The sequence below is a fragment of the Neolamprologus brichardi genome, chromosome 3 (genome assembly GCF_056152115.1).
Source record: "Neolamprologus brichardi isolate AB-2024 chromosome 3, ASM5615211v1, whole genome shotgun sequence".
Classification (NCBI taxonomy): domain Eukaryota; kingdom Metazoa; phylum Chordata; class Actinopteri; order Cichliformes; family Cichlidae; genus Neolamprologus; species Neolamprologus brichardi.
Window position 1 is genome coordinate 56538673 of NC_142106.1, and position 19206 is coordinate 56557878.

Consider the following 19206-nt stretch of genomic DNA (forward strand, 5'->3'; position numbering starts at 1 on the left):
TAAGTTGGGTTAGCAGTAGATGGATGATACTGGACAGGCCTGGAGGAGGAATATCTTCAAACCTGGATGACCTCTAACTTCTACTCTGCCCTAAAAAACATTGATATAATTTTCACATTCGTGACACACACACGTGTTTGTCTACCTCCCTTTGTATTTGTTAGAGATTCTTGTCTCTCTTTCTTTCTGGCTCTTTTATTTTTCTCTTCCTTCACCTGTCTGCTCCAGCATAACAAACACACAGATAACGTCAATAATAAAATAATTTAAAAAAGGATTAAGAAGAGTCCACTGTGTGTTTTCTCCTCTTGGAAAAGCAAACGTGTTTGGCACAACAAAACATTTAGACAGCAAAAGCTTGCTGAAAGTAGATCTATTGATTGTTGGGTTTTCTCTGTACTACAGAAATAAAACTGAATCAAATCAAGTTCAATTCAATTCATTTCAATTTTATTTATATAGCGCCAAATCACAACAAAAGTCGCCTCAAGGCGCTTCATAGATACAGAGAAAAACCCAACAATCATATGACCCCCTATGAGCAAGCACTTTGGCGACAGTGGGAAGGAAAAACTCCCTTTTAACAGGAAGAAACCTCCAGCAGAACCAGGCTCAGGGAGGGGCGGGGCCTCTGCTGTGATTGGTTGGTCACAAAGACATGCTGTGGAAGAGAGACAGAGATTAATAACAGATATGATTCAATACAGAGAGGTCTGTTAACACATAGTGAGTGAGAAAGGTGACTGGAAAGGAAAAACTCAATGCATCATGGGAATCCCCCGGCAGCCTACATCTATTGCAGCATAACTAAGGGAGGATTCAGGGTCACCTGGTCCAGCCCTAACTATATGCCTTAGCAAAAAGGAAAGTTTTAAGCCTAATCTTAAAAGTAGAGATAGTGTCTGTCTCCCGAATCCAAACTGGAAGCTGGTTCCACAGAAGAGGGGCCTGAAAACTGAAGGCTCTGCCTCCCATTCTACTTTTAAATACTCTAGGAACAACAAGTAGGCCTGCAGAGCGGGAGCGAAGTGCTCTAATAGGGTGATATGGTACTACAAGGTCATTAAGATAAGATGGGGCCTGATTATTTAAGACCTTGTATGTGAGGAGCAGGATTTTGAATTCAATTCTGGATTTAACAGGAAGCCAATGAAGGGAAGCCAAAACAGGAGAAATATGCTCTCTCTTTCTAGTCCCTGTCAGTACTCTTGCTGCAGCATTTTGGATTAACTGAAGGCTTTTCAGTGAGTTTTTTGGACATCCTGATAATAATGAATTGCAGTCGTCCAGCCTGGAAGTAATAAATGCATGAACTAGTTTTTCAGCGTCACTCTGAGACAGGATATTTCTAATTTTAGAGATGTTGCGCAAATGGAAGAACGCCGTCTTACATATTTGTTTAATATGTGCGTTGAAGGACATATCCTGGTCAAAAATGACTCCAAGGTTCCTCACAGTGGGTCAGAGTGGACCCTGTTCTGTCCCTCCATTGTTGAAGCAGCTGCATGTGGTCATAAGGTGGAGATGATGATCCCTGGAGCACATGGTGGTCACTGGAGGTGAAACAGGAGATCAGTCAGGTTGGGTTCAGGCGGCTGACAGGTACCAACCTGTGGGCTGTGGGAGGGTTTGCTGAGTCAGGGATTATGTCAGGTGACTCAGAGGCAAAGCGGTATTTGCTCACAGGGTGTGGATGGGTGCTGCGGACTGAGGACACAGTTGGGTGATGGAGGGAATACTTCTACATCAGCGGTCCCCAATCCCGGGTCACGGAGCGGGATAGGTCTGTGAGTCGCTTGGTACCGGGCTGCGAGTGTTGAGGCTCGGGTGTAAAATTTGTGGTTTTCAGGGTTTTATCGTTTTTTTTTGTCATTTTTCCTCGTTAATCTGGTTTCTCTGGTTTCTCTGGCTCTTTTCTCGTGTGTTATTAATAAATCTTTTTTTGTACCAGTACTGGTTTTATTTTGTTGTATTTATCCCTGACACCTTCAAGGCCGGTCTGTGAAAATACTGTCGGACAACTGGTCTGTGGTGCAGAAAGGCTGGAGCGCTGGTGTAAAAGCCACGCCCCCTGTAGAGGAAGCTGTGTGTGGACAGTGGGAGAGCCCACACATCAGCACAGGTGATGAATGAAATTAACTGAGCTTCCTGAGGTTGTCTTGGTTCACACTGCTATGTAATGTCACATGGAGAGCTGGGCTGTTACATTGTAGCCAGAATCGAATGCATCAGTCGATAGAAAATGAAGCTGCGCTTGCAGAAGCTGCAGCAGATTTAGAACCTCTGCTCACTATAAACCACCTGAGTCCTTGTCCCCCTGCAAAGACTGTGAGTCACCATCTTCCACATCACCTCACACAGAGATATTGCTGCCCACACTCGTCGAGGCCACAGTGCTCGGCTTTTAGCCCGTTTAACGGAGCATCGTTATATATCTTGCCCTCTGGTTGTTTTGGCAACTAAACGGTGAGTGAATTTGAAATTTAGGAAAGGGGACAAACTCCTCTGATGAAAGGAGCCCGTTTACACAAACTATTTAGTTACATTTCCAAGGATCCCAATAAACCAGCGAAGAAACTAACTCGCTGTCCTGTGTCTGCTGTAACTACATGGTTGTGTCTGTGTGGGAGGCTGGATAGGTGACCAAATCCAAACACGCACCTGAAACAGAGCTTAAGATTCCTGAGGAGGCGCTTTCACCTGAACGCCAAAGCTACGAGGTGATAGACGGGAACATCTGGTTTCTGTGCTGCCAGCTGTGTTATTGAAATGTAGACGTGTGTAGCATCCAGACAAACGATGTCTCTGCAGAAAAGATCTCACTGAAAGGTTCAGACCAAAACTCACTGAATCAGCAGGAGAAGAAGCAAAAGTCGTGCTTCACAGGTGAAAATTCAGTCTTACCAGCTGGTTTTCAACACTACTCTTTCTTCAACATCACCACAGCTTCATTTCACTCCCATCGATACCAACTTGAATCCACAACGTTGCTCCTGACCTTGCTTTGGTCTCCCACACACAACATATGGCTGTTGTCCTTCTTTCTACCATATCCCAACACTCCTGCCTCTCCGCTCGCCTTCCTCCGTTCCTCTCGTCTTTCACCAACACTGGAGCTCATCACTGGAGCTCATCACTGTAAAACCTGAGCCTGAATATAAACAGACAGACAGAAATAATAAAGAAACATACGTTGGCATCAATCTGCAGTTTCAGAAGTTCTCAAACGCTGAACGTTTGTAGCTTTATATATAAAATCCTGCTTTATTTTTCCATTTCCTGTCCTGCTAAATGGTGAACAGTGCATCAGGTTATTGTGGTCATGATAACATGAAGCTCTGAGACGCCTGATTCACTTATTATCGAGCTTCCTCTGGGAGAGGAAAACGTAAGAGAAAAAGGGGTTTTAAACCAAGAATTAGGGGGACAGTTGTGTACAGTGCTGAGCTGGTTTCAGAAAAACATTAGGGGTGTCAAACATAAGGCCCGGGGGCCAGAATTGGCCTGGTGAAGGCTTTTCCTTTTGATGAAGACAATAATTACCTAACAGATAAAGAATTAAAGACAAAGTTCCTGTTTTTCCTGTTTTTCCTCTATAACTGGGTCCACGGGGAATGAACTAAATTGTGTATAATTATAAATCTAGAATTAAAGGACAATTACCTTTTCTGTAACTTCACACATTTATCGTGTATTTCCACAGGTCAGAGTGGGCTGTGAAAAACTGGTTTGCTATAAGTTATAAATTCCCTTAAATAATTAAAGAGGGCATTACATGAACTTTTTGTTAAAATGACACTTCAGTTTTAGGAGCTGTGTTACTTTTAAAAACTTTTCCAGGATTGATGCAAATAAACTCACAGCTCCGTGACTCGTGGTTCACGTTTATGCACAGAGATCAGTAATCATCTAATCTCACCTGCCAACATATAACAAAGTGCATCACAGCGTGTGAGGCTGTTGTTTCCAACGCTGACCAAATGTGCCACTGTTATAACCTGTTACAGCTGTATGTGATGGTGACGGGTGTAAAAGCCACAGTGAAACACACAGCTACACACTGTGATTCTCTATTTTCTCACACATAGATCTGTAAGCTTGTGTTGTAGTAGCTGTTTATTTCGGGGTCCATATGTTTCCCCACACTGACTGAATACATACATGATTATTCATTCTTATTTTGCAACGTGACAGGAAATGTTAGAAAAAATGTTCTCAAATTCCACAGTGTCCACTGACTTTGTCTCTGCAAGGCCCACACAGGAAACCAGTAACCAGCTTAGACATTTAGCTTCATGCAGCTTGGTGAAAAACAAGTTTGGCACAGTTTAAAGATACAGATAGATATACAAGCACTGCATCATGGGACATACACTCAACAGAGCCATGCAAAGAAAAAGAGTTTCTGAGGATTAGTGTCCATACAGGAAGTACAGTTAGTTTTTATTCATGAAGCAGTGTTTACGTGATACTGTGTTTTTGCAAAAGTCATCAGGCTCACCTTAAAAGATGCACACGCACACACACACACACTAGCAAAAAGCTCTTCGTTTGAGTTCATCTTTGCGAGAAAAGAAAAACTCTTATTGAGAAAACAGACTTTTTGAATCATGGCGTGATCTGAGATAATGAAGGAAGCACTTTAATCTAGTCGTAGTTGGAAATGCCCAGCTTGAAGGGTGGCAATCTTCGGTTAGCTTAATGAAGCTGCTATTGCTAACGTCGGTCCTGGGATGGGTCCGGATGGATAGCTTCTCTCCGTGCACGTTCCTCACGACTGAACCAGCCACAGGCTAAAACTGGGACGTCTCCGTGAAGGAGATCGCATCCGTCTTGTCAACCGTGAAGCCTCCGTTCACGTAGGACTTCTTCTCGCACTCTTCGTCATCCAAAGTGGCTTCCAGGGCGAAAGGGTTGGCGACATCCATGTCTGATGTCAGGTCCATCCGTTCTAGCTCCCTCTTGGAGAGTTTCTGAACAATGCCGGCTCCGTACGCGTCGCCAAGGACGTTGATCATAGTGCGGAAGCGATCCCTGAAACACGACAGTCACAGTGAGTCTACAGCAGTTTCCACAAAGACAGAAGAAAGTCAGCACAAAAAGACAAGAGACAAAAGCTCACAGTAGCCAATCGACTGCAACTATCAGAGTGACATCACTTGCAGGTAAGCCAACAGCTGTTAAAACTATCACCATGGTGACAAGCCCAGCGTTAGGCACTCCTGCTGCTCCAATGCTGGCAACTGTGGCTGTTATACTGAAACACAAAGACACAATGTAACAATTATTCTTCATAGAACACAAAAACATCTTCCAATCAAAAGGTGATACGAAGCCACGCCCCCTCAGGGTTAAAGGGATCAAAAGAAATGACGACTTTCTTTTCTCGTGTGCTGGGTTTGGACACTGGCAGCGACATGAACATGAAATCTAAGCATTCTGGGTGTTTGTGAGCGATGTGATGAACAGCCAGACTGATGCTGTGGTGAGCAGAATATGAAAGCAAAGCTGCTGATTTACTGGCCAGCCTATAATCACACCTTCACCTGTGGCCATTAGCTGTGAGTAATGACCAGAAGCACAAGATTATGGAGACAAGTGACAGAAATGAGCTTGCTCTGTGTGGCCTCTAGGCTCAGCCTTAGAGTCCGGCTGATTGGTCCTTCAGGAGAGGCTCAAAGTGGAGCCACTGCTCCTTCACATGATTTGGACATTGAGCAAGGCAGTCACCTAAGAGGCAGACTGGATGCCTGCTTCAAAGCAACTGATGCACAGCTGCAGTTGAAAAAGTGGGAAGAAAACGCTGCATAATTCACCTTTGTAGGAAATGTTGAGGTCAACAATCAGATTTCCTTTTTGTCTCACAAAGCTTTGAATCCTATGAGGAGTTGGAGTGAAACCAATCCATGACACTTGTGTCCACTGTCAGTTCAATTCAACTGATGTCACGCCAGAAAACTGTTGCCTCAAACCCTACAATAATTCAAAGACAGCAGACAAAAGCCCAGCAATCAGATGATCTCCTTTGAGCCCTTTAGCGACAGTGGGAAGGAAAAACTCCCTTTTAACAGGAAGAAACCTCCAGCAGAACCAGGCTCAGGGAGGGGCGGGGCCATCTGCTGCGACTGGTTGGACCTACACCTACTGCAGCATAACTAAGGGAGGATTCAGGGTCACCTGGTCCAGCCCTAACTATATGCTTTAACAAAAAGGAAAGTTTTAAGCCTAATCTTAAAAGTAGAGATAGTGTCTGTCTCCTGAATCCAAACTGGAAGCTGGTTCCACAGAAGAGGGGCCTGAAAACTGAAGGCTCTGCCTCCCATTCTACTTTTAAATACTCTAGGAACAACAAGTAGGCCTGCAGAGCGAGAGCGAAGTGCTCTAATAGGGTGATATGGTACTACAAGGTCTACAAGGTCTACTACAAGGATATTTCTAATTTTAGAGATGTTGCGCAAATGGAAGAACGCAGTCTTACATATTTGTTTAATATGTGCGTTGAAAGACATGTCCTGGTCAAAAATGACTCCAAGGTTCCTCACAGTGTTACTGGAGGACAAGGTAATGCCATCCAGAGTAAGAATCTGGTTAGATACCATATTTCTAAGATTTTCAGGGCCGAGTACAATGACCTCAGTTTAATCTGAGTTAAGAAGCAGAAAGTTAGTGGCCATCCAAGTCTTTATGTCTTTAAGACATTCCTGCAGTTTAACTCATTGGTGTGTGTTATCTGGCTTCATGGACAGATAGAGCTGGGTGTCATCTGCATAGCAGTGAAAATGTATGCTATGTCTTCTAATGATGCTGCCTAGGGGAAGCATGTATAATGTAAACAGAATTGGTCCTAGCACTGAACCCTGTGGAACTCCATCATTAACCTCAGCGTGTGAAGAGGACTCTCCATTTACATGAAAAGCAGGATATTATCGAGTTAACCAGGTTAACCAGCAGTTTTCCTTCAGAATGCTAATGTTTATCTCTATAAAGTTGTCTTTAAAGCTACGCTAGCAGCAGTAACAGCGACGTACCTGATGGTAACAATCTGGCCTACATCCAGAGCATAATCATTCAGCTGGGCAATGAAGATAGCAGCCACTGCCTCGTACAGCGCCGTGCCGTCCATGTTAATGGTGGCGCCAACTGGGAGCACAAAGCGAGTGATCCTCTTGTCGATGCAGTTGTTCTCCTCAGCACATCGAAAGGTGACAGGCAGGGTTGCCGAGCTGGGAGACACAAGCAGAGCCAGTAAGTATCTTGTAGTCAGACATTATAGAGCTTTAGATTCATTAAAATAAAAAACGTTTGGGAAGCTGTTTAGTCTAATTACAGAGATATGGAAAATTAGACTGACCTGGAGGAGATCATAAGCGCTGTCACCAGGGCCTGAGCCATTCCTAGAGTGAACGTATACGGATTCTTCCTCACAATGACGAAGAAGATGAGGGGCAGGCAGACGGTGGCGTGGATAGCTAGACTGAGGGACAAAATCACAGCGTTATCGAACTGAAATATTAGAAGAAGAAATGTGAAGAAGACACGCGACTCTGTCGGACTCAGAGTTGTTTAGTTTCACCTGTGTTTAATTATTGACACTTTTCTAAGGGAGTCGTGCTCTTTCTATCATTTGTACATTTTAACATGGTAGCTTATTCTAAATATTTTAATATCCACGAGCTTTTGCCGCTGGGAAGAAATACACTTCAGTCAATGTTTTTGTGAATTCAAAATGCTTCAGTGGCCTGAATGATGAGGGAAATAGCTGCAGGTGGCTCTTTGAAGTCTCCACAGTCATAATTCAATTTAATTCAACTTTGTCATCTTGTCATTTCAAGACACTTTCTAATATCTAATAATGTAGAGAGAGTAGAGTAGAGTTGGATGTCTCAAGGCCACTTCCTATTTCCTTTGGCTGCTCAGCTCTCACACAGTGGCTCAGCTATGCTCCAATCACATGCGAGGATATAGGATCATATCATTGTGTGAAAAACAGAGAGGGTGATGGACGCGACAGTCAAGTGGAGCGTGCGTCCGTCCTCTCAGTGAGTGAGACAGTAGACAGCGGTGAGGACGGCTGTGCGAGTGCAAAAACACATAAATATGCCTGAGACCCGTAAACAAAGCAGCGTCTGGCTGCAGTTTAAAGACTCTTTTGTCTCAGTCTCGATACCCTCTGGTCTTGGTCTTGTCTTGGTCTTGGTTTAGGCCACAGGTGTCAAACTCCAGGCCTCGAGGGCCGGTGTCCTGCAGGTTTTAGACGTGTCCTTGATCCATCACAGCTGATTTAAATGGATAAATGATAAATGATAAATCCTCGTGATGTCTTGAAGTTCTCCAGAGGCCTGGTAATGAACTAATGATTTGATTCAGGTGTGTTGACCCAGGGTGAGATCTAAACCTGCCCTCGAGGCCTGGAGTTCAACACCCCTGGTTTAGGCGGTCTTGACTACACGTCTACAGATGAGCCAATGAGCATACAGGAGAGCTGAACTGAATATGAGCATGAAGCAGGCGTAAAGCTACGACGATTTGTCTTTGACCAGGATGTGTCCGTTCTCCCAGAGTCTCCCAACATCTTTGAGATCTCATCTTGTTATCCCAGAGCCCGCTACACTCTGGGAGGTCAGGCCGACCTGTGGTTCCTAGAATTCCTGAATGGGAGCCGGAGCGTTGAACTGTGGGAACCAGCTGCTCGTCTAACTTCTGGAGACAGACGCTCGCTCTGCTGTCATGATTTTTGCTCAAAGAGCCGAGGTTCTGTCTTTAGTATCACATGGCTATCACAAAGTGCTTTGAAATTAACTCTGTTATCAACTGTCTTTACATAAAACTGAGCTAAACTGCTCCGACAGATTTAGCTTCAACCATAACTGACGTAATGTGATCTGAAGTACAGCGTGAACATTATTTACACACGTATTTACTCTCTGCAGACATGCTTCTATCAGCTACAAGCCGAGTGCTACTCCTCTTTATAAGTGATGCATTTCTTTCATACTGGAACATAATCTTGTGATATTTCATTTTTGCCCAATGTGCACACTGCACTATTCCACACAGTGAAGCTGGGACAGTGTCAGCGGGGGCAGACCGTGACACTGTCCCAGCCTCACTGTCCCACACGGTGACGAGTTTTCTTCGGCTGCGTTTGGAGCCACAGGATGATTTCAGAACCTTGGACTCACCTTCTGGGTTAACTGAGGGTTTTTTATGGTACAGTTGTTAATTGTGCCTCGTACATTTAGAGGCGTGAGTGAAGCTTTCATTACTGCATTCTTGCAGGTTGAGCAGTTTTAAATGTCCTTCGCCCTTATCAGTGCTCACACAGAGCTTTTATCGTACGCAGGAGGGAGAATCGGTCCAAATGTCAGCCATAAAGCCCGGAGTGTGGAACGGCCGGATGGAGAGTAATGGGAACGCTTACCCGCTCAGCACCGTCACCATATAAAGACCCATCTTCCTGAAGATCTCCCAGTCTTCTACCTCGATGATCTTTGCAGCAATAAGGAACAGGATCCCTACAGGCATGTAGCTGAAAAGACAAAGCTGCTTCAGTTCCACGACATCCTCCTCAGACACTCGACAATAACAATGACCTGCAGGTAAAAATGATGGAGTTACTACAGAAATGTAGTTAATCCAGCAGGTTTACACAAAAAAACGAATGCTACACTTGTCAGTCAGAGTACTGCATCACGTCAAAGCCCTGCAGTACTGAGCTGGTCAGTTAGCAGCAGAGGGGGTCGGCTTCATAACGTTCAGCCTTTTTCAGCTTTATTGACAGATACAGAGAAGAAACGACAGCAGGGGGGGGGGGGGGGGGGGGGAGCAGGCCGTGGATCAGCCTCGAACCTGATGAAATGAACAACACAGGACCGAACAACCCAACACTACAGAGGTGTTTGTAACATTGTTCCTCTCCTTATCTCCTCTGTTTTTGCACCTTTTCACTGGTTTGGTGTCACTATGGAGATAAGGTGATACCTGGTCCAACTATCACTGCCATTACCAGCAGGTTTACTGTGTCTCCCAGCACAGTGAGCATGCAGGAGATTCAGGACACAGTCGCTCTACCAGAGCTCGAAAGTGCTGCAGAAGGTCCTTCAGACATCAGCAGGACTGTCAGTGCTCCTTTGTGCAAGAAGGACCAGGAGGAGCACTGACGGAGCCCTAAAGAATGAACTCTAGTCGGCTGCTGATGTGAACGTCTCTGACCAATCAGAAACAAACTTGGCCTGAGAGTGTCCTATAGTGGACCCTGTGACTGTAATTTGCCATAGAGCACCAGAACTCAGGTCCATCAAGTTTTGGCTTCCACAGATGAGAGCAAGTTTCCCTCGAGCACGTGGGACAGATGTGACAGATGTGTGTGTGGGTGTGGACATTGGCATGCTGCCTGTAGTTCAGCATGGCTGGTTTGGTGGGTTAATGATGGCAGAGCGACGGCCCCCTGACTGCCATCAGGTACGGGAATGAAATCCTTGGACAGCCTCAACTAAGTGGGTCGGATAGAGTAATAAAATTATACAGGAACATTTTCACCACCCGATCATCAGTTTTCTTAACTGCTTATCCAAAGAAAGGCTCCTCTGTGAACCTGAACCGGAAAAGTGATCAGGAACGCTGGTTTCACTGTTTCACCGTGTAGTTTTAGGGTGTAGTTTACACACCAGTTTACAAACTGGTGTAGTTCACATACCACATAATTATCTGGACCAGTTTCATTGTTGCTTCATTTAAGGCATCAAAGAAATCCAGCAGGATTCGACCCTTTTCTCCCATCTTCCCGATGACGAGGCCGAACGCAACACAGAACACGATAAGGCCCAACACATTGACTCCATCGGAATACGTGCCGACGATTGTGTAGTCCTTTGTGATGTTCTGCAGAGAGAAGGAAAAGACCAGTCATGAATCAGTGAGGGGGCAGAAAGCTGCTTCCACAGACACTAGATCCACTCATGAGCTCTGCAAATGTCATGCAGCACTACAGCTGACTGAGCTCAGCCTGCTTCAACTCATTATTGAGCCAATCCATTAAACGACACTCTGGCTGCCAGGTGCCGACACACGAGACGAATGTCAGCACAGTGTAGCGAGTGCACCTACCTCCATCACAGCCATGATGGTGGTCGTGAGAGGGGGCACTGTGCTGCTGTTCACTGAAAGCTTCTCAGGCTCCACTTCTTTGCGTTTTGTTTTGTACTAGAGTGGAATTGGACACAGTGTCAGAGTCACACGATGACAAGCACCAAAAAGTAGACTAGAATAACAGGATGTGTGGTCGTCTTACCTGCTGAAAACAAGCCTGCACCAGATTTTCAGGAAACATGTTTCTGTCAGTGGGAAAGCAAAAAGCTGCAGGTGAGCAGCAGAAAGGATGCATCTCAACTCTGAAATTACATATCTAGCAAAAACATACTTTTCATGAATGCAGCTATTAAACAAAGACCATGCCTCAATTATAAACTCTTATATTGTGCATTAAAGCTCTTTTTTTAAGTCCATGCTTTTCTTCTTGCACGACTCTGTCATAGTTGAGCCTACAAACACCTCAGTAACAGTAATGTCAGAATTAGTCATAATTTACCAACCATGTCAAAGACACGTCCTACATGTTTATATGAGATGTAACCTGACAATATAGGATGCTAGTACGACGCCACCCGAACCAACTAAACAGTGTTTGTTGGGATATTGTATGATGAAAGTTTCTGTTTTAGGCCATCAAAGAAAGATGCAACTCTTTTATTCCATCCTAATATTCCCGAAACATTCCCATTAGAAACTCACCTGAGCAGGTCCAACAGTGTGTCGACTGTAGTGACATCAGGAGGAGTCCCAGCTCTGTCGATGTGCTCCGCTGTCTGAGACACGCCCGGTTTGATAGTCATCACTAGAATAATTCCTGTCAAGAGAGATGCCACTTAGTAGAAATTTATATATATATTTATAAACATCAACCATTCGTTTTATACGCTGCATGTAAACGCTGCATAATTCAAATGTGACTCACCAAGAACAACTGCAATGATAGTTGTTGAGAAGTAATAAACGACGGCTCGCAGACCGATCTTTCCTGACACCTCGGAGTCTAAGGCTGCAACACCTGTTGGTCAGAAACACATTCAGTGTATTTAAACACAGGCTCAGCCCACAGATCAGGGTCCAGGCTGATCCAGGTAACTGCAGGGTTAACTCAGGGGTACAAAGCTGGTCCAGTTCTTACCAGAATCACTGTGAGTGACTAAGACAAAGACCTTTGCTTGGGCAGCGGTTGATCTTCTCTCCTGGATCGGCTGCAGCTTTCTTTAGGAGCCACCCCAGCTGCGACAAACGTCCAGCTGCGACAAACGTCCAGCTGTGACAAACGTCCAGCTGTGATTTACTCAGGGCCTCCCTGTGTCTGTGGGGATGGTGTTCGCTCTGTGTTGTAGCGTCCTGATGACGCCCAGTTTGTGCTCCAGTGGATGATGAGAGTCAAACCTTCAGTACTGATCCAAATTTGTTGGCTCTTGATAAATATTGACTTTCAAACGTCGCCCATCCCTGATGAAACATTTAGTCTAAGAAAGCAGTTATTTTTATATCCTCGCTCGTGAACTTCACGTTGTAGTGCATCCTGAACCTACACAGCCATAAACATGCTGACATCTGACTTTCACCCAGGTGTATCTACATCAGCTTTCTGCTGTTCTACGATAGGACAACAGATCTTTTTCAGTTACTCCATGTAAAAACTGGCCACAGCTGATGAAACTGGGAACCCACGTTCCTTCTGTAGGACTGACCCTGTATGTGAAGACACAGTTCAAACACACTTGGTCCTGCTGCTGAGGTTGGGGTCATCCTGTCATCTCTTACCAACTACCTCCAACACTTCTTTTTTTTCTTTACACATTTGAGTTATTTAAATAGTGATTGTGAAGCTAACATAGAAAAATGTCCCAGAGGACCTGACCGGTCTGACAGGTGCATTAATATCCACAGAGCAATCGAGTTTTATAGATTTTATTCTATCGGCAAACGGTTTTTAGATTTGATCCATTTTGGATCTGTTGGGAATAATTTTGTCTCAACACCTTCTGTAGTTGTAAACATTCGATTCCGTACAATTTGTTATTTTACAGTTTTTATCCTTCCAAACATTTGCCCAAAACATCCAAAAATCTCAAATCTAATTGATTTGATTCCCTTGCCTCGTCTTCTGTGACTGCTTTCAGATGTGCTCCCCTGGTGTTTCCCATGTTCCCGGTCATCTTGTTCATAGTCTCTGTCATCTCATACTGTTTGCCTGCGTGAGTATTTTCCACATATATCCCGTTTTGGAATCTGTTTCCTTTCAGTTATTTGGTTTGATATGTGTTTCAGGTCAGCAGACCAAACACTTCTCCACCACAGCAGCTGCAGCTCAAGCAGGGTGAGTGCAGCTCTGGTTGGTAGAAAGGCAGTCAGAGGGTCCAAACCTGCCTTGACGCCTGAACCTGAGTCATTTCTCACTGCTTGCACATGAGCGACAGTCAGAGGGTCTGCTCTCCATCTTCACAGCTGCTCACCTGCTGAGCCTTCAGGTTCTGCATCCTCCATCTGCTGCTCTTAGCAGGATCCAAACGTGGCACCTGGACACCTTCATGGCCCCTTAGAGTCTCCATCTCTGCTGAGCCCACACAGCCAACCGACCCCCCTGAACTGTTGCCTTTCTGCAGGTTCCTGGGCAGAACCCCGGAGCTGTCCCTGATGTTTGCAAATGTTTTGTTCCCTAGTTTGTACCCAGGCTCCTCCCCCCGCCCTGGTCATGAGACAAGAAACATCGAGGAAACAAATGAAACTCTACAACTAGAACTAAATTACAACTCTGACCAACTCTCCATCACAGAACGAGGGAGAGAAACCAGACAGACATACTGGGAAACAGGCAACTGGGGACAAAAGACTTCACAGGGAGGACACACAACCAGGACACGAAAGGGACCAGACCCAATGAAACTCAGAACTAGAACAACAAACAATGACACTAAGAGGCACAAGAACACTAAACAATGACAACATAACAACAATAAACAAGGTCCAAAAACCAGACCAGCAGGTACCCGAACACCAATCCTGTCAGTGACATCTATTAACTTAGAAAGTCCAGGGGAAAGTACACAGGTGACAAACCTTGGGAGAAACGCATGAGGAAAATCTAGAAACAACAACAGGCAGCTCAGTAACTAATGAACAGTGGAACAATATTTGAAGATGCAAAGTGTGATAAAGGAGCTGTGCTCAGCTGAAATCACTGTTTCAGAGGCAAAATCAATCGAACAGAGCTGAGAAATATTTTGTCTTCATTCACGTATGAGCTACAAGACTGAGCTATTTGTTTATCCACTGATATGACGCTGCGAACACAGATCAGTCAGAGGACTCGTTCTGCTGCAGTCAGCAGGGTTTCTGACTGAGGAGACTGAACCTTTTTACTACAAGTGGAAAATTCAGTTCAGTTTTATTTACATGTCAAATCACAGCCACAGTCACCTCAGGGTGCTTTGTACTGTAAGGTAAAGGCACTGCAGTAATGCAGAGGCATGAGCAGCACTTTGGTGACAGTGGGAAGGAAAAACTCCCTTTTAACAGGAAGAAACCTCCAGAAGAACCAGGCTCAGGGAGGGGCGGGGCCTCTGCTGTGATTGGTTGGGGGTTAGGGGAGGACAGGACAAAGACGTGCTGTGAAAGAGCCAAAATGAATAATGATGATTAAATGCAGAGTGGTGTATAAACACAGTGAAGGCATCATGTCCCCAGCAGCCTGCAGCGTCACCTGATCCCAACTATAACCTTTATCCAAACAGAGGGCGTGTCTCCCAAAAGTACTTGTTTAATTATTGCCAGCGTACAGGTCTGAGGTACGTCCCCATTAATACAGACAGGCTGATCAATGTAACAGTTATTAATGGTGAGACTTTGGAGGAAATGATTACTGAAGTTACCTTGGAAACAGGAGTCAAACCCCCACATTACAGTCAGCAGTAGCTGCACTACACTGCAGAGTTAGATCGATCATAATTAAGACTGAAGCATTAATTAATGGCAGGACTTCTTTGAGCAGTGTGTGAAGATCCAACACGATTCATGATAATCAGCCTTTATAGCAACAGAGCAATATACACACAAGGTAACAAGGAAATGGCACAGAGACACAGCTGAACCCAATTAAACGTGACAAGACAGGGAGGAAGCAAACGGATACAAGACTTGGACCTTCAAAGTAAAACAGGAAACACAGAACACAGAGAACACCGAGCACAAGGACCAAAACCTAAGAAGTAGGAATACAAAACAGAAACACGACACTAGCAGTGAAACCAAAGATAAAAACAAAAATCAATGACATAAAAACCAAAACACTGGATCACCCACTCAGGACTGTGACACAATGAATCAACCAGCAGATTATAGACACCACCTGCGCTTAAGACGCAGACACAGCAGACGTGTTCCCAACAGTCAGAGGACACAGAGCAGAGTTTATGTTACGGAGAGCACAGAAACAACCTCTAAGTGAAAGGATGAGACAGGTGTTTCACTATAGATGCAGACTGAGCTCCCACCCTCCCCTAGTTTAGAAGAAGCGTCTACGTTTGAGGCTCAGCCCGTTACAGGACAGGAAAGACAACCTTACAAATTATATACATTGCAAACGAAAACGTATCATTTCAAGTTGATTTCCAGACACAGACAAGAACAGGAAGACACCACAGCCATGAGCAGCATGAAAAGATGGACCCACAGTGGATCTTATCACAGCCTGAAGGGCCACCCTCTCCAGTCTGACCTCATAATACAGGAAACGCAGGCTGTCACATCCCTGAGCACAGAGCCCAACATCACCGTGTTACTACACTCCTCTCGACAACCCCACAGACAACTACACAACAACAAAGTCATCAGTTACCGCCCTACGTGCCCCCGTCTGTACCCCGGGGGCGCTGCTTCCACAAAAAAGCAGCCCCACTCAGACCCAGAGCAGATCTGGAGGATGCCAGCATTTGAAAGAGGACTGAAAGTATCCGAATACTTTAATAACCCCTGAGGAAATGATCTACAGCTGCTCCTTCCAAGCTTCTTAGAGATGGCTCAGCAAGCTGCATATAAAACATGCAGCCCAGCAGAGACTCTATGCTACACTTCAGACATGTTTTACTTTTATTCCTTCATCTGCAGACGGTTTGAGGGTTCTGGTTAAGAAGGGAACCAGCTTTGTAGTACAGAGAGCTCGGGGTTAACCTCAGAGTTACCTGGACAGGACGAACTGCACATCAGGCCTCTGTTACCTGTTATCATGCTTGAAATGATCAGAGGAAGAATGACCAGCTTCAGCATTCGCATCAGGATCTCTCCGGGGAAGCCAAAGTACTGCTTGTAGAGATGTGACAGGGACGCGTACTCTCTGACCACAACACCCAGACTGATCCCTGCAAGAGCAAACACAGTAAAATCACCTGAAAGAAAACTTTCCAAAGAGCACAAATCACTGAACAAACACTTGTGCTGGTTCACATGTGTGATATGAAACAAGCACATCCAATCAGGACATTTCAGCTGATACTTTGTCATCTAAACGGATACAGAATTGCAACGACTTTCATCATCATAACGTTTAATTTTTCGTCCTCTTTCAGGTCTTGGTCAAAGATGTGTGTGAATACGTGTCAGCTCTGTCCCAGATGCTCCACCTGTGGCTTTACAAAGACCTCTGCCTTCTTCCAGACGGCCTTAGTCAAACGTATCGCCCTTGACTTTGTCATTTTGCCTAAACTTCCTATTCTGCTGTTGTGCCAAAAAGTGATTTCTGGTATTTAAACTGTTGTAAAAATCTGTCAAACATATCTCTCATGAACATTTCTATCACAAGCTGCAGTCACATGTTGGTGAAGTGACTCTTTTAAACCTGTCCAGTCCTTCTGGACTTACCTGGTCTCACCTCGCGTATTCCTAAACTGCACAACCTGTGATCAAACCTCTCTGTAACACATCTGCCTTTAAGTCCAGTCCTGTGTTCGAGTCCATCTTGAGATGAGCCTTGAAGCACAGTGACATCTCAGCTCCCATACAGGAGCTGCTGAGTCCAAAAGGAGACCTGATAACATCTTAGTATCTGCGTTTCCTGGTTGGGAATCCAGCTGCTGCAGACGGATGATTATACTGTTTATTTTATCTGAATGTTCATGTCCCCTGATATATCTGATAGTTGCTGTCAGGCTGATAACAAAGGCTCAGCTGTCCGTCTCCTAAATCTGCACTGAGCACAACCCTGAGACTGCACAGTGTGTAATTAATGACACAGGAAATGTGTTTAATATTAGCTAACGCGTGCACGTTTAATTGGGTCAGCAGGCTAATATGAAGCAAAGCGCTCAGGATGAAAAGAAGTCTTTTCACGGTGCTGTGCTGCCTCAGCGTGGACAGCCTCACACAGTCACCTCAGTCTGGTCACGTTTGACGGAGACAGATGGATGTCTGTGTCACCACAGTGAAGCACCATCCTCCGGTCTGCACATCAAATTAAAACGCATGCACCCCCTGCTTAGCCAAACAGCTCATGCACAACAGCAGTGGAGTCAATTAGAAGCAATAATCAGACGACAGATTGAGAGGCTTGCACGTACCGAGCACCACCGATACAATCGTAGACATCAGAAGCCAGTTCCTCCTCAGCAGGGCTTTGATATTCAGCGCCCGCCGCTGCTTGTTGCCCATCATATCCATGCTGCTGCTTTTTATTTGATTGATCTGGAACAAACAGCGATGCTCGGCTGTAGACACAAACCGCTCCTGTTATCGAAATCAGCTGGAGCCGAGGAATAGACGGACGAGCAGCTGAAGGATGCAGCCGTCAGACGCTGCTGATGCTGTGAGAGAGGGTGGTGTGATACAGGCGGAGAGGGGTACGCGCTTTTTCCTCCATCACCCTTCCCCCATTTTTTCTTCTTTTCACGAGGTAGATTAAAAAGCACCTAATGTGTCCGCATTTGTAGACACGGTGCACCCAGAGCAGAGATTTTACATTTGCAGTTGCAGAGACATTTAAAAAGACTGCAGGAGGCTGTAGAAGAAAATCCTTCCTGTGACTGTGGCGAGTAATTATTAGAGTTACACGGCACAGACGGGCCCCCCCAGCTTAAACATCAAACTTTACATATACAAACACTGACACAGATGTGACGCTCGGGTTAAGCGTCATGTTTAGCGCCATCTTCTGTCGGAACCTGGCGTCACGTGATAGATTGGTTATGTTTGTTAACTAGTGACGGGGTCATAACTCATAGGGAGATAAGCCCACGAGGACTGTGGAGGAGCCTGTCCTGTCAGAAACTCTTGTTTTTCTGCATCCTCGCTGTTAACGTAAATCAGGCCTCAGCAGGGGCGGGGCATTGTTTTGTGTTGTCAGGGGCAACACACACGTGATCAAAACACAAACGTGATCCCCGTAAACAGAGTTATCGATTCCGTCACTAGTGAGCAGTGATGGGTCGTTCGCGAACGAAATGGCTCTTAGAGCCGGCTCTTTGAAGTGAACGACGCGAGCCGGCTCCGAGGTTTTTTTTTTTCTTTCTCTCACCCTCTCTCTCGCTCTTTTTTCCGCTAAACTCCGCATGCGCGGCCTGTACCTTGCGCTGGGCAGAGGGGGGAGGGGCGTTAGTTACACTCGCAGTAGCACAGGAACAGAGCCAGAGAGAAAGAGAGCGAGGGACAACAACATCACATTAGAAAGGTATAGTAATCATCCACTATTTTCAGTTGCAGATGATAAAGGATTCAGAAATCATGCAGGCCCATATGACAGAATGTGCATCTTCTTTTTGTTTTCATATTTTAATTTATATTTAATTGTGTTGTGGTTTGCAGTGTTTTGTGTTGTTTCACGTTAAATTTGTTTAAAAGGAAAAAGCTGAAAATTTAAATAGTTAAAAGTTGAAATGTGAATAGTTGGTTTTTGTATTATATGATTTATTTATTACATTTTATGTGGAGTGAATAAATAAAGTGTATTTATGGTGGCCCTTAGAGACAAAGCACGTACAAACTCCAAAACACGTACAAACTCCAAAACGCGTAAAAACTCAGAATCACGTACAAAAGACAACAGAAGTGCTCCAGGATGCTGGGCGCAGTGTTGAGCTTTTGTTACCTAGTGGCTACACAAGCCAGGAAGTATCAACAACC

General features: G+C 45.0%; 1 protein-coding gene across 1 annotated transcript; it reads right to left on the reverse strand.

The window, feature by feature from the left end:
* Nucleotides 1-4100: 4100 nt before the first annotated feature.
* On the reverse strand, nt 4101-18216 carry slc1a1 (solute carrier family 1 member 1). The gene is made up of 12 exons (XM_087837878.1): nt 17649-18216; nt 16314-16454; nt 12014-12106; nt 11791-11905; nt 11291-11333; nt 11107-11202; nt 10697-10881; nt 9422-9529; nt 7352-7474; nt 7029-7223; nt 5123-5257; nt 4101-5034 (listed from the first exon to the last, which is right to left on the reverse strand). The coding sequence occupies exons 1-12, from the start codon at nt 17746-17748 to the stop codon at nt 4794-4796; spliced, it is 1575 nt and encodes a 524-aa protein (XP_087694004.1). The 5' UTR covers nt 17749-18216; the 3' UTR covers nt 4101-4793.
* Between the last annotated feature and the right edge of the window lie 990 nt (nt 18217-19206).

What these genes read in the sequence shown, in the direction of transcription:
- slc1a1 (XM_087837878.1), bottom strand. Translation starts at nt 17,748, where the DNA reads ATGGATATGATGGGCAACAAGCAGCGGCGGGCGCTGAATATCAAAGCC. An exon ending in ACACTGTTGGACCTGCTCAG is followed by an intron (nt 11,334 to 11,790) that starts GTGAGTTTCTAA and finishes TCCCACTGACAG; the next exon opens with AAACATGTTTCCTGAAAATC. An exon ending in GGCCAGATTGTTACCATCAG is followed by an intron (nt 5,258 to 7,028) that starts GTACGTCGCTGT and finishes TTTGTGTTTCAG; the next exon opens with TATAACAGCCACAGTTGCCA.